Below are 12,887 nucleotides of genomic sequence, written 5' to 3'. Positions count from 1 at the left end.
CTTTTACTATTCTATTTATATGAAGCAGTGGTTCTCACACTCGAGCGGACATTGGTATCCTACTGAAACAGGCTGCTGCGCCCATCTTCAACGTTTCTGATTCAAAGGTCTGAGGTGGGTGTTGAAAGTATGTATTTATAGTGCATTATTTTCGCAATAAATTATAAATTACTGTAAAAAATAAATACCAGGCAATGCTGATGGTGCTGGGACCAAATTCTGAGAACCAGCCTCTACGATGAATACTGTATTAAACCCGGCTCTTTCCGCCACCCAGCACCCTGGAACCTCAGGATTTGCCCGACTGCGCCCACACCTTAAATAACAAACGGATTCCCCATTCCGAGCCGGAACTAAGATACGACGAACCTACATCCGGCGCCTGGCGCATCCCAGTACGTCATTTCCTACCTATGAGACCCCGCCCTTTCCCCTTCCCCCTCCCCTACTCCGCCGCGGTCCACTTCACGTCCCTGACGTGATTAAGGACCGGAGGCCTAGAGGGCGCTAGGAGTCACGTGAATAGAGAGACATCTCGCGAGGATTTTTAACCTCTCGCGAGACTTCACCCGCCTCTTCTATACCTCCTTCCAGTCCCCGGCTTTAGTGCTCTCCAGTTCACTCCCGGTTGAGACCCGAATTTCTATCTCGGGTTAACTAGTTGTCGACGCGGACTGTTTTGTTGCTGCTGCTGTTGCTGTTGCTGCCACCGCTGGGCTCATTTGCCCACTACCCCTTCCCGTCGCCACTCTCCCAGCCCCACACAAGGTAACGCGATGAGGGAGACAGTGAGGCCTCGCTGGGCCTCGACCTCTCACGAGTTGAACCGGAGGCCAGAGGCCGAGGCCGCAGTGGAGACGCCCGGGCGCCGGCCTCCTCTTCCACGCAGAGTTGAGCCCTGAGCGTCCCTGAACGGGGTTGGGCTGGTGGCGGGAGGCATCTTACGGACGCCCTCGGCCCTTCTGTGCGGAGCCTGTTTGCGGGTGGGGCTCCGGCTCCTGGGGCCTCGGCTCCGTTCTTGTTTTCGGTTTCCTTGGAAGCTGTTGGAATTTCGGGGTCTGAAATGGTCGAGCTAGTTGTGGCGGGCTTTGAGGTGTAGGGTGACGGAAGGGGAGCAGCCTGGCTTTCACCAACCCTTTTGAAGTCCTTCCAGGTTCCGGGCCGGGATTTGTAACACAGACGGGTCTCGGAAACCCTGTACGTTTGCTAATAAAGCGAAAAAGAATTCTCTCCGGTCTTATTTTCAGAAGTACGAGCTGGATTTGGTGAAAGGCCCGTGCTTCAGATTGCCTGATAGGAGAGCATCTGTGATGTTTCTTTTACTGCAGAAAAATGCATTGGCAGTATTTAAGTGACTGAAAAGATTTTTGCACTGTGGAGAAGTTTCTAAACACACGTATTATAGCTCTTGTGGAGAAAGTTATTTGTGTAGTTAATCCAAAAGCCATTTATATTTGGCTTTCGAAGTACTTTTTAGCCCTTAAAAATCGGAAGCCTCAACTCTTTCAACAGTTTAGTGCCTTCTATTTTATTTTTTGGTGATGATATAACAGTCCTGTTCCTTGAGCCTAACGCAGTGTCTCTTCCCTGTTAATAGTTTAAATAAAATTAGAAATTATTCTCCTTTTCCCTCTTATCTCGTTTTCTGTTTCTATATGGAATATATCTTACATGTTTATAATCTTCAGAATACTTGAAGTTTGTGGTTTGGCGCACAGCTTTTCTCTGACCTGAAAGTAAAGGTAGTAATAAATTATGCCACAGTGAATTATAAGGAGTTGGGAACAAAATCGGTAAGGCCGACAGGAAAAAAATGTTTTTTTATGTTTTGGTTTTTTGGTTCTGTTTTCATGACTTTACTCTTTATTTTCACCCCAGATGTCAGAGGATCTAGCAAAGCAGCTGGCAAGCTACAAAGCTCAACTCCAGCAAGTTGAGGCTGCGCTGTCTGGAAATGGAGAAAATGAAGATTTACTAAAATTAAAGAAAGATTTACAAGTAAGTATGGGGCAATACTTAATAGTTTCATTGCTTGAAAAGAGTATTTCTGTGGCTTATAAGTGGTTATTGCCTAGAATCTATGGGTACCCATAATACCTTTGGAGGGAGTGTTTCTCCCCTTCACACCCCTTGTGTGTACATGTGTGCACCCACAGAGGCATACATGGCTTCTAAGAGACGGGTTGCTTCCTCAGTTTGTGTACATCAAAACAACTGAAGCATTGTTCTTTGTTGTGTCACCCTTATATGCTCTTATAATTTTTAAAAGTAATTTATAAGTCACTATCACTCTAGAAAAAGAGGTACATATAACTTGACAGTGGATAACATTTCTGTTTTTAAAGACCTGGAAAAGGAATTTTACTTCAAAGGGTAACTAAAATTGAAGGAGGAAAATATAACTTAATCAGATTATATCAGATTCTTTTCAATGCCACAAGATTTCTTTGAAAATAAAATACAGCACCTGTGCCAGAGATCCTGTGTGTGTGTGTAAGTGTAACAAAGCTAGCTCTAGTGCCTGTGTTGAAAACACATAAAAATACCTAAAGAGATGTTTGTCTTCTGCATAAATGTTACATAATGTCTGAACTTAAGGCCAGGTCTTATATATAATTATTGACACTTGTTAGCAACTTGAAATTAAACCGAATCTATGTAAAAAGGCGATCTGAATTTAATGTGTTCCTTTTGTCCTGGAAGAGCAGTAAGTATGAAACCGGCTTTTTAAAACTTGCTCTGGGATTTCAAGACAAACATAAAACCATAGAAGTAAATACCTGTTATTTCTCAGAACACTAGGTTGATTAATAAAACACCGTATATAATATTTGTAAATATCCATGGCTTTCATCTAATTCTGAATCTGATTTTTTGGAGAGTTTTAAAAGATGTTTTGATTAGATGACTTATCTTCACTGATTTAAAACAACTCGAATCATCTTCATACTACATATCATTTCTCTCTGTTTATATCATCCTCTTGCCAATTAAAATGATCAATATTTTAGGGACAGTAGAACTGCAAACAAACAAAACTTATTTGAAATGGGGTCCAGATTCACAATTCTAAAAGCTTACCTGGGCATAATTTAAATGAGTTGAATATTTTCAGGTTCAATTTCTGGATTTAGGATAGACGTGCATGAAGTTGCAATAGTATGTTATTTTTAAAAAAAATACAGAAACCAAGGCTTCTCTTCAGTATGTAGAAGTTAGGCCAGTGGGTTTCAGGGAGCTGGTCAGTAAGAAAAAATGTTTTAGGAGCAGTTTCTCCCATCTCAGGCCAACTTTCTGCTTGTCTTAGAGAGCCTGACCTACCCCCATCTCTCTCTCTCTCTTTTATTAAAAACCAACTTAAAAGCAGTCCTTTTTCCTTTTGAAGAAAGTAAAACATTGTGCCAGTGTTGTATACTTTGCTTCCTGTATTTAATTGGCAATAAGAGGGAGGGGTATATGTGGAACTGGTGGAGTGGGGAGTTGGGAGTGAAGACAGCACTATTATGAGTCTTGGTATTTTAGTAGTTCTGGAATACATTTCAGAGTCTGGGCAGAATTGTGTTAGGACATGATCTATAGTGGAAGTACTATAGGGAGGGAGACCATTGTTGTAGGCATTGAAGTAACCAGGTAAATGGCTTACTTAGGGTTCAGTTAATGATGACCTGGAGGTCGTTCTGTAAAATATTCTTTTTTAAATAACCATTTTGAAAAACATTGTCTGATAGAACTTTCTGTGGTGATGGAAATGTTCTATATCTGCTGTGCAATTTTATAGCTGCTAGGTACATGGGGCTATTGAATACTTGGAAAAAGACTAGGATGGCTGAAACACTGAATTTTTAATTTTATTTAAGTAACCATATGTGGCTACCTTATCAGATGGCACAGATTTAGAAGTGCACGTTCTAACACTTCAGTTAGCAATAACAGAGAATGTTTTTCCCGACCAATCTTGACCTCAAATTCTTTTCCTCTCATGGAAAACAGTCGTTTTGGTTACTAGGTATAGTTTTGTTTTTGAACTGAAAACTACTCAAAGATGGAACACATCGTTTAACATTAGATAAAATTCTGAAAAATATTTTGCTATCTGCTTCCGTCTAGTAATTGTTATCTCCATTGACTATAGCTACAGCTTCTATTTTGTCATAGGTTTTTGTTTTTTAAAAAATCCTTTTCCTTCCTTGTTTTCTGGGATATGCCTTGTGCCATTGGTATTTAATTCTACCTTTTATATTTGCTGAAAAGTCTTCTCAGACTGATGACCGAGTTTGTAGTCTCCTTTATTTTTTTGTGTTCCTTTTATGGAATATCCTTACTCTGGTTAAGAATTTGTTTGCAGTTTCATTTATGCAGAATCCTTTTTCTGCATTTTTTCCAGTGACTTTCATTTTGCCAGTAAGGCTTCTATGTTTATCTCTTAACACACTGTCTTTCATATAAAGTTACTCAATAGGCAGCAAATCAGTCTTCTGAAATCCTAATTTGTTTTCTTTTTTCACTTTAAAGAAGTGAGTTTAGTAAAAATCCAGGCTAGCTAGTTGACTAGTTCCCCAGGCAGTCTGTGATAATCATAGTCAATTTATTAGGCTGTTTTGCTGAATAAACTGGTTCTAAAGGAGGCAGGGGTCAAGTCACTTGTCTCATATATTACAGTGGCTCTCTGCATCCCCGAAACGCCTTCCTTCAGTAAGCAGAGTGCTTGAGTGCACCCCCTTTGACCTGCTGATATGTAGATCACAACATCTGATGCTTCCTGGAATTGCCGATAACTGTAACTGCTGCCCATCTGTCAATGAAGGAGCAGTTTCAGAACTCAGACTTGGGGGAGGAAAAGTAATTAATGGTATGTACCTTTAAGAACTCCCTCATACATGAAATCATATTTATAATACTTTGGTCCATATGCACATGTGAATTAAAAAAAGACATTTAGAAGGGTCTTCATAATTGTTGGGAGGGGTATGTACAACATGGCAAAGTGAAAAGACAGCTAGAGATAAATGCTCTTGATTTTTAAAAATGTCTTTTCAGTGCAGGGCCCTGGAAATTATAACCACAGCTTTTCAGGACCCTTCTCTTTGGTGAAAATGTATTTTCTTATGAAAACATAGTGGAAAGATGTTTTATTCTAAGAGAAGTAGAGTTCTAAATATTGAGATCTAAAAACACAGACTTCATGTTTGTGCATTAGTAGGCCAATGATCCCTAGTTAAATTGAATTATTTAATGATAGGAATTACGTAGGCTATTGAGTCAGACTTACTGGGTTACATTCCTAGTGCTAAAAGTGGTTAATTAAAAACAAGACTGGATAATTTACTCTCCTTCTTTGTGTAGTACATCATCTATTTATTTGGACATCCCTTGCTTATTTGCAAAGGATTGTTTTAATCAAAAGGTATTTGAATGGCTATTTGGCACCTAATAAAATTTCATGAAAGATATTAATCTACTGAATTTTTAACTTAAATCTGAGTCTTCTAGTATTTTCATTTGTAAAATTTTTTTATTCATAAAACTGATCTTTCTCCAAGGGCTTTAATAATCCTTTTTGTTGTTGTTGTCCTTAAGGCTCAAATATAAGTTTTTAAGAACTAGTTGGGAAGATTTAAAAGGAGAGAAGTACTATTTCACTTGCTTGCCTATTATTAAACCTCAGTGGGAGCCAGGAGAAACTGAATACAGAGTGTAACTTCGCTCATTTTTCTCCCAAAACATACAGTGTGATGTTTAAGGTATTTTGTGTGCAACAGCAAAGGATGAGTCTTCATCAGAATAAAAATATAGCGGATTGGTAGCAGAATCAGAATCTATCAGTTTGTTTTTATTAAGTTTTTTAACCAACTCCACCAAACACCTTTGAATGAAGTCAGTAAGTGTAAGCGGAGAAGGCAATGGCACCCCACTCCAGTACTCTTGCCTGGAAAATCCCATGGACGGAGGAGCCTGGCAGGCTGCAGTTCATGGGGTCGCTAAGAGTCGCATACGACTAAGCGACTTCCCTTTCACTTTTCACTTTCATGCTTTGGAGAAGGAAATGGCAACCCACTCCAGTGTTCTTGCCTGGAGAATCCCAGGGATGGGGGAGTCTGGTGGGCTGCCGTCTCTGGGGTTGCACAGAGTCGGACACGACTGAAGCGACTTTGCAGCAGCAGCAGCAAGTGTAAGTTAGAAAATGTGTTTGTCACACAGAAAGGCTTTACCTACCTGTGTGTTATATTTATTTTACTTTTTCCTTTTAGTTGAAGCTGTGCTAATGTGTTTAACATTATAGTATTGGGATATTTAAAATCTGACTTGGTAATTTGCTTACCCAGATGGGGTAAGTATTATAATAAATGAATAGAAAAACTACTGTTTTTTTATACATGCCTATAGTATTGTAGTAGAAATACATATGAGCAGGAACATTTTTATTACTAATAATGCTCCTTCAAGTTTTGGGGGGCTTATTTTATTTTTTTTGCAGGGAGAGCATCCCTGTTGGCTAGTCAGTTAATACTACTGCCAAGCAGTGCCCTATAAAAAGTTCATTGGAATTAAATACATGTGACAGTGATAATGAGATAAAAGGGATCTTGAATCTAGTTCAGTGCCTTAGAGTTGACTATTTCTCACCTTTAGAGAGATCTCTTTAGCTAAAATAGGTGCATAAAAATAATGTACAGTGTAAATTCAAGTTCACTGTATTTCTGTTAGTATTAGAGGTTAATTAAATTGAAAGGCAACTGGCTAGGTTTAAGTCCCACCACCACTGTATAAAATGTTTTAGTCTCTACATGGGATAATCACTGTATCTACATCATAGTATCGTTATGAACTGCAAATAAATATGTGTAGAGTAGTTAATGAGTGCTACATGGTATGAGAGCTGTTACCAAAAACTGAAAGAACTTGCTTGTTGAAAGTAGGTGACAATGTGAATTATAAAGATAATGGTTTTTGTTTTTCCTTTTTAGGAGGTTATTGAACTAACCAAAGACCTTCTGTCAACTCAGCCTTCTGAAACTCTGGCAAGTTCAGACAGCTTTGCTTCTACTCAGCCCACTCATTCATGGAAAGTAGGAGACAAGTGTATGGCAATCTGGAGTGAAGATGGACAGTAAGTGTAGAAAAAAAACTAACTATAACATGAACTAGTAAAGTACAATGGTAAGGTGATTTTTATTCAGCTTGAACGACTCTAGTTTAGTCTTTATATGGCTGATACGACTTACACAACCAATTTGATTCTTGGATGGTTACCATTACTATAGTTTTTAGCTTTAGAGTAAGTTTTAGGGCAGAAGAATGGCTTGGATGCTAGAGGAAATAGACATGAAATAGAGGAAAGTGAATGGATTTTCTTTATTTTAATACAGTCTATAAGTTCTTTTTCCCTTGGGTTGAACATTGAGTAATGGTTGGCTCTCTTAGACTTCCTTGAAGCACATATATTGAATTGATTGATATAAGAAGTATGTTTTCTCACAGAAATTGACTAAAACACATTGAGTAGATCTGTCAGAGACTTCCCGGGCAATATTTTGATTGGGACTTCCTTCCTAAAAAGCCAGTGGCTAACTCTAGCTGCTTTTTTGTATTATCTTTGCCAAAGGGACATTTGATTGTATTAAGTTTCATTTTAGACACATTTAATAGTTGAATCACTGCAGTATAAGTCTTATAGGCTGAGTATTAAACCTTTACTCACCTGCTTACAGCCATGATATCTTTACAGGTGTTATGAAGCGGAGATTGAGGAGATAGATGAGGAAAACGGCACCGCTGCAATCACTTTTGCTGGCTATGGCAATGCTGAAGTGACTCCACTGTTGAACCTCAAGCCTGTAGAAGAAGGAAGGAAGGCAAAGGAGGACAGTGGCAACAAACCCATGTCAAAGTAAGTGACTTTGACTTTAGCATTTTAAATGTAATCTTCCTCATTTGGGTATTTGAGGTTGTCTGTAGAATCTGTGCAGGCTAGATTAGGGTAAGAAAGTTATAATACTGTTTACAATTGTTTTGAAGGTTAGCAGTGTATGGTTAATGGTGTCTGTTAATACGTATACCTAGGTAAAGTGAAGACATTTTGGGGTTCCTGCTTAGGCATTTAATACATATTTATTAAGAGGATATCTTAAGATTAAGAGTAAAATTAAGAGTATGTCTCAGTAAACCAGGTTCTGGGTTCCACCACAGCAAAGAAGACCAAAACAGGCCTTGTCCTAACTGCGTTTACAATCTGAAGAATAGACACATAATTAAAGAAGAACTTGAGTGTAGAAGTAATGGAGGAAACACAACAGATACTTTTAGAGAACAAAGAAAAGGTAACAAGCTGCATTTTTGTCATGAGGGCAAATTTCTTGGAGGAAATGACATGTAAATTGAGATTTGAAAAGGACAGATGTTGGCCAGTTAATGAACTAGAAGGTATGATCTTGAGCAAGCTGCTTACCTTCTGATTTCTCATCTATAAATCAGGGATAGTAGTATCTCTGTTATGGGGTTGTAAGGATTCATTTATAGCTTGAGTAAAACTTGTGGCACAGTTCTTGACACATAGGCTTTCTTGGTGGCTCAGTGATAAAGACCCCCTTGCCAGTGCAGGAGATATGGGTTCGATCCCTGGGTCAGGAAGATCCCCTGGAGAAGGAAATGGCCACCCACTCCAGTATTCTTGGGGAAATTCCATGGACAGAGGAGCCTGGTGGGCTGTAGTTCGTGGGGTTGCAAAGAATCAGACATGACTTAACAAGTAAGTTAAACAAGAAGTAAGATTTACATTTAAAACCAAAAAATGGGGAGGAACATAGAAGTAACAGAAAGAAATCCTTTTGTTAAAAACTTGGGGCTTGAGGGTGGGTAGCTTAACAAGAGAAAGAGGTTAGAAAGGTAGAGGCCAGATCATAAAGAGCTAGAAAGCCACTAATGCATTTCAAGTGGAGAGGATTTGATATGTTCATATTTGAACTTTTGAGTGATTACTGGCAGCAGAGAGAAGGCAGCTACTGCTATCATCCGGGTGTAAGATGATGGTGACCTGAACCAAGGGAGTAGCAGTAAGGATGGAGCTGTGTATGGTTTGAGAGTTCTTAAGGAGATGGAATTAACAGTTTTCAGTTAACTTCTGCATATTTATGCAGAAGTTTGCCATCTTTTGATTTGTCTACTTGTTTTCAGATATATTTGAATTTGGGAAAATATATCATCTATTAACAACAACATTTGATTTAAGCATCCCAATAAGAAAAATAAATTGTAGAACAACATGAGATTTCTGTTTTTAGTCTTTGACATTGTGTAAAAACCATATTTCATGGAAGTGATTATATGATACAGAGAAGTCTGAATCATATTACCTCATTTTGAATACCTCTGTATTCATTCCTTTGGTGATAAGTGTTAACTTAGCAGGAATTACTGAGAGAACTTTTAGGCTCTGATTGGAAAACCCTAGTTGTTTTTGTTTTAAGAATTGCTAGCTATGATTTCCCTTTGTGCTGCTGAGCTCTTCTAATCTAGATGAAATAGTTTTGTCTACATTGAATCTTTGCATTTTCCAAATGCAGCAGCATATCATACTTGGTAACTGCCCATTTAAAATTTGATAAAGGTTTAGTTAGCTTTACATGTTGAAACTCATCTTTTTCTTGAAACAAAACTTGTAAAAGCTATGTAAATGACAAATTAAAAGTCAGTTGAAATATTGGATTTAAATGGGTAATAGATTACTACAGTTGTTTAAAAGCTTCCACGGATACCGTATATTCCAAATAACATTTATTTATTACTAGTCCTGAGTGATTGGCATTGACGTTAGTGCTTTTATTTATGGAGGGAAAAGTGTGTAAACTTATTCGATTTTGGGGTTTCTTTGGCGGGAGAGGGGTTGCACTGAAGTCATCTTTTAGTTGAGGTCATTTTGAATTGACATTTACCTGTTCTGTCCACACAGAAAAGAAATGATTGCCCAGCAGCGTGAATATAAAAAGAAGAAAGCTTTGAAGAAAGCACAGAGAATAAAAGAACTTGAACAAGAAAGAGAGGACCAGAAGGTAAAATGGCAACAGTTCAACAACAGAGCCTATTCTAAAAACAAAAAAGGCCAGGTTAGTAAATCCTTTCATCATACATACTTTGTAAACTTGCAGAGCGTGGCTGTCATTAAAATAACTTTAAAATGAAAAAGGAGGTTCAATGAGATTTAAAAAAATACAACTGGATCTTGAATTCAGAATCCTCTTTAATCTTCTTTTTGACTTACTGAATATAAAATATCCCCATTAGCCACTGTCTCTGCAGTGGAAGCACTGTGAATGAATTTATATTAGGAATTATAAAAGATCTAGGTTATTTTATTTTATCAACTAAAATCTGAAAACCTGTGTGCTATCTTACATACCACTTAGAGTGTATTGAACCTTACTTATGTTGGGTATCACTGGAGGATTTTTTGATCACTCAAGTTTTCTTGATGTACTTTTCCTTAAAGGCATATTTTGAAATTTTAGTTTTTTCCAAAACCAATCAAGAATTCTTTTTTTTTTCTCTCTCTAGGTAAAGAGGAGTATTTTTGCTTCACCCGAGAGTGTAACTGGCAAAGTTGGAGTAGGAACTTGTGGAATTGCTGATAAACCTATGACACAGTATCAAGATACCTCTAAATACAATGTTAGGCATTTGATGCCTCAATAATCAGAAAAACTGTTGGATTTCATCTCTGCAGGGCTTTACATTTACCTTTTTATCCTTATATTTTTCTAAAGGTAAATTATTTGTTAGATGAGTAAAGAAGATACCATTGTTGTCATTGTTTGACTTCAATAGAATGAAACTTGAAATTGCAATTAATAACTGCTACTCATTTAAACTTTTTTTTCATTACTACTACCAGTTTCCTCAAAGTTTATTGGATAAAGCAACTTTTCTAGATAAATGCTGCATAAATACAGCACTTAAATGAATTATTCATCTTCCTAGTATCAGGTACCCACTTAATGGATGGTAAATACTTTTTGTAAAGTTCTAACTGGGAATTTCCAGATGCTTTGAACTTGCCACATACTCTAGCAATTCCCTGGAACATCAAGACAAAATACCAATGTGCTAAAAAGAATTTCTCTTCATTGTTTTTCTTATCTTCAACTTAAATTTAGCTGTTGCCCAATTAACCTAAAACTAGGTTAATTGGTAAATGGCAAAGTTTTCTTTTTTGAGGTTTTTCTCAATAACTTGCTTCCTAAGCCTATTAGGCCATCTCTAAAATTAATCCAGCTCTTTATTCTTTTCATTGAATTTTAGTTTTACGTAAGAAACCATGTTTAGGACCAGCTACCTTTTCTAATGTTCTTTTTTTTTTTGTATGTTTGCTTTCCTCCTGTGTTGATTTTCACTTACGGTAGTGGTGACATTTTTTGGATGTGTAATGTTTATATGAGAAAACAAAAAGCTGATGTATAGCCCTGTATACAATGTAGATACTATTTTTGTAAAAAACCAAGGCTAAATTAATGAACAAGAGTACTGAATGTTTCATCATTAAAAATTTACTGTATTTCTTGTGCATTAATCTGACCATAATTTCCCTGTATATTATGTTCATGTAGCTGAGTTTATAATTTTTGTTAACTAGATCAAGTTGTCAGCGTTTGTTGGTAAGTGAACTTCACAATTATCCTGAGTTGAGTTTAAGCCAAATATATGCATAGGAAAGGGTCCTCCTATTAGTGGAAGAAGATGATTTTTAAGATGTGTGTTAATTTCAGTTTTTGTATGTTTAACTTTTATTAAATAAAGTGTTTTTAAAATCTCCAGGGTGTGTTAACCGATAGGTAAAGTCTTAGCTGCCAGCATTGATACAGTGATTAAGCATACATCATTTCCACAGAAAAGAATATTGAGTAAGTAATAAAGGTTTCGGTAAATCTTTATGTACTCCTTATATTGGACATAAGAAATTGGATCCTAAAGGACAAACTAGTTTCCTTTTTATTTTAAGGGCTGTGTTTAATAGAGATGTTTGTAAATTTTTGGTAGAAGGAGAAAATAAAATTTTTTATTTTGTGAATTTTAATTTTTTGGTAGACCTGTGCCACCTTTGGCCCTATGGGCCTTCCTTTTACAAATAGGCATATGGCATGAAACCAGGAGCTCTTGTGTCAAAGATCTAGATGTGACCCTTTGAGAAATCCTATTTGCAGGATGATGATAGTATCTCTGGACTAAACTTAAAAATTAGGAATCCTGGGGAGACCTGTCTCGTAAGTTGAGAAATGCTTAGTGAGAAGCATGATACCAATAGTATTTTACAAATGCAGGTGGTTAACCTCTCAGTTTTCTAAAATCAAATATGATGCTTGGTCTTATGAAGGGTTGTTACAAAATTTAATGTAGAGTTTCCCTGCTTGTCAAGAAAGGGGACTTGAACCTTTGAAACTGATGGACTGAACCATACTTAATGGCCCCCTTGTGGCTATGGTTGCATTTGTCTTCTCAGAACTTAACATTTGACTTTGCTATTGACTGTTTCAAGGGAAGGACAGTCTTAAAACCTGCCCCCAAAAAAACAATTTTAAATTTTAGTTGTGGCAATTTTCTGCAAACCAAAATGAAATACATCCGTTTGATGTAACAACTCATTTTTAAAAACGCTTGTTTTTTCCACAGTGAAGGGTGTGCATATGTGTGTGGCTTTCCATTGCAGTGCAGTTTTAATGCTGTGTCTGCCTTTAAAATAGCAAGGGAAAACTTAAGTGACAAAGGAAATTCATAGTTTTTAAGTTGTGTAATGTCTGTAGATTGTGATTATATAAGGTGAAAAATACCACTTAAAATTAAGCCACGTATTTTTAAAGCTTTGATTTGAATTTTTGCTTCAACTTGGTATTAACTGAAAT

At 37.1% G+C, this 12,887-nt stretch overlaps 1 protein-coding gene across 4 annotated transcripts; it reads left to right on the top strand.

Moving 5' to 3' along the window:
* Positions 1-554: 554 nt before the first annotated feature.
* Positions 555-12,064, top strand: SMNDC1 (survival motor neuron domain containing 1). 4 transcript variants are annotated; one of them, XM_055560361.1, is made up of 6 exons: positions 558-768; positions 1,879-1,998; positions 6,966-7,108; positions 7,727-7,888; positions 9,947-10,100; positions 11,806-12,064. In XM_055560361.1, exons 2-6 carry the CDS (start codon positions 1,879-1,881, stop codon positions 11,824-11,826), a joined length of 600 nt encoding a protein of 199 aa, XP_055416336.1. In that variant the 5' UTR covers positions 558-768; the 3' UTR covers positions 11,827-12,064. The 4 variants fall into 4 exon arrangements, with proteins under 4 accessions (XP_055416335.1, XP_055416336.1, XP_055416334.1 ...); XM_055560359.1 differs by lacking the exon at positions 11,806-12,064 and adding an exon at positions 10,549-11,804 and having other exon boundaries at positions 559-768; XM_055560362.1 differs by lacking the exons at positions 558-768; positions 11,806-12,064 and adding exons at positions 4,660-4,849; positions 10,549-11,804 and having other exon boundaries at positions 1,882-1,998.
* The last annotated feature ends 823 nt before the right edge of the window (positions 12,065-12,887 follow it).

This window comes from Bubalus kerabau, chromosome 22 (genome assembly GCF_029407905.1).
Source record: "Bubalus kerabau isolate K-KA32 ecotype Philippines breed swamp buffalo chromosome 22, PCC_UOA_SB_1v2, whole genome shotgun sequence".
Classification (NCBI taxonomy): domain Eukaryota; kingdom Metazoa; phylum Chordata; class Mammalia; order Artiodactyla; family Bovidae; genus Bubalus; species Bubalus kerabau.
The sequence above is the reverse complement of the archived record's forward strand: the minus strand, read 5'-3'. Positions and strand labels throughout refer to the sequence as shown.

What these genes read in the sequence shown, in the direction of transcription:
- SMNDC1 (XM_055560359.1), top strand. Translation starts at nt 1,879, where the DNA reads ATGTCAGAGGATCTAGCAAAGCAGCTGGCAAGCTACAAAGCTCAACTC. An exon ending in ATCTGGAGTGAAGATGGACA is followed by an intron (nt 7,109 to 7,726) that starts GTAAGTGTAGAA and finishes ATATCTTTACAG; the next exon opens with GTGTTATGAAGCGGAGATTG. An exon ending in GGCAACAAACCCATGTCAAA is followed by an intron (nt 7,889 to 9,946) that starts GTAAGTGACTTT and finishes CTGTCCACACAG; the next exon opens with AAAAGAAATGATTGCCCAGC.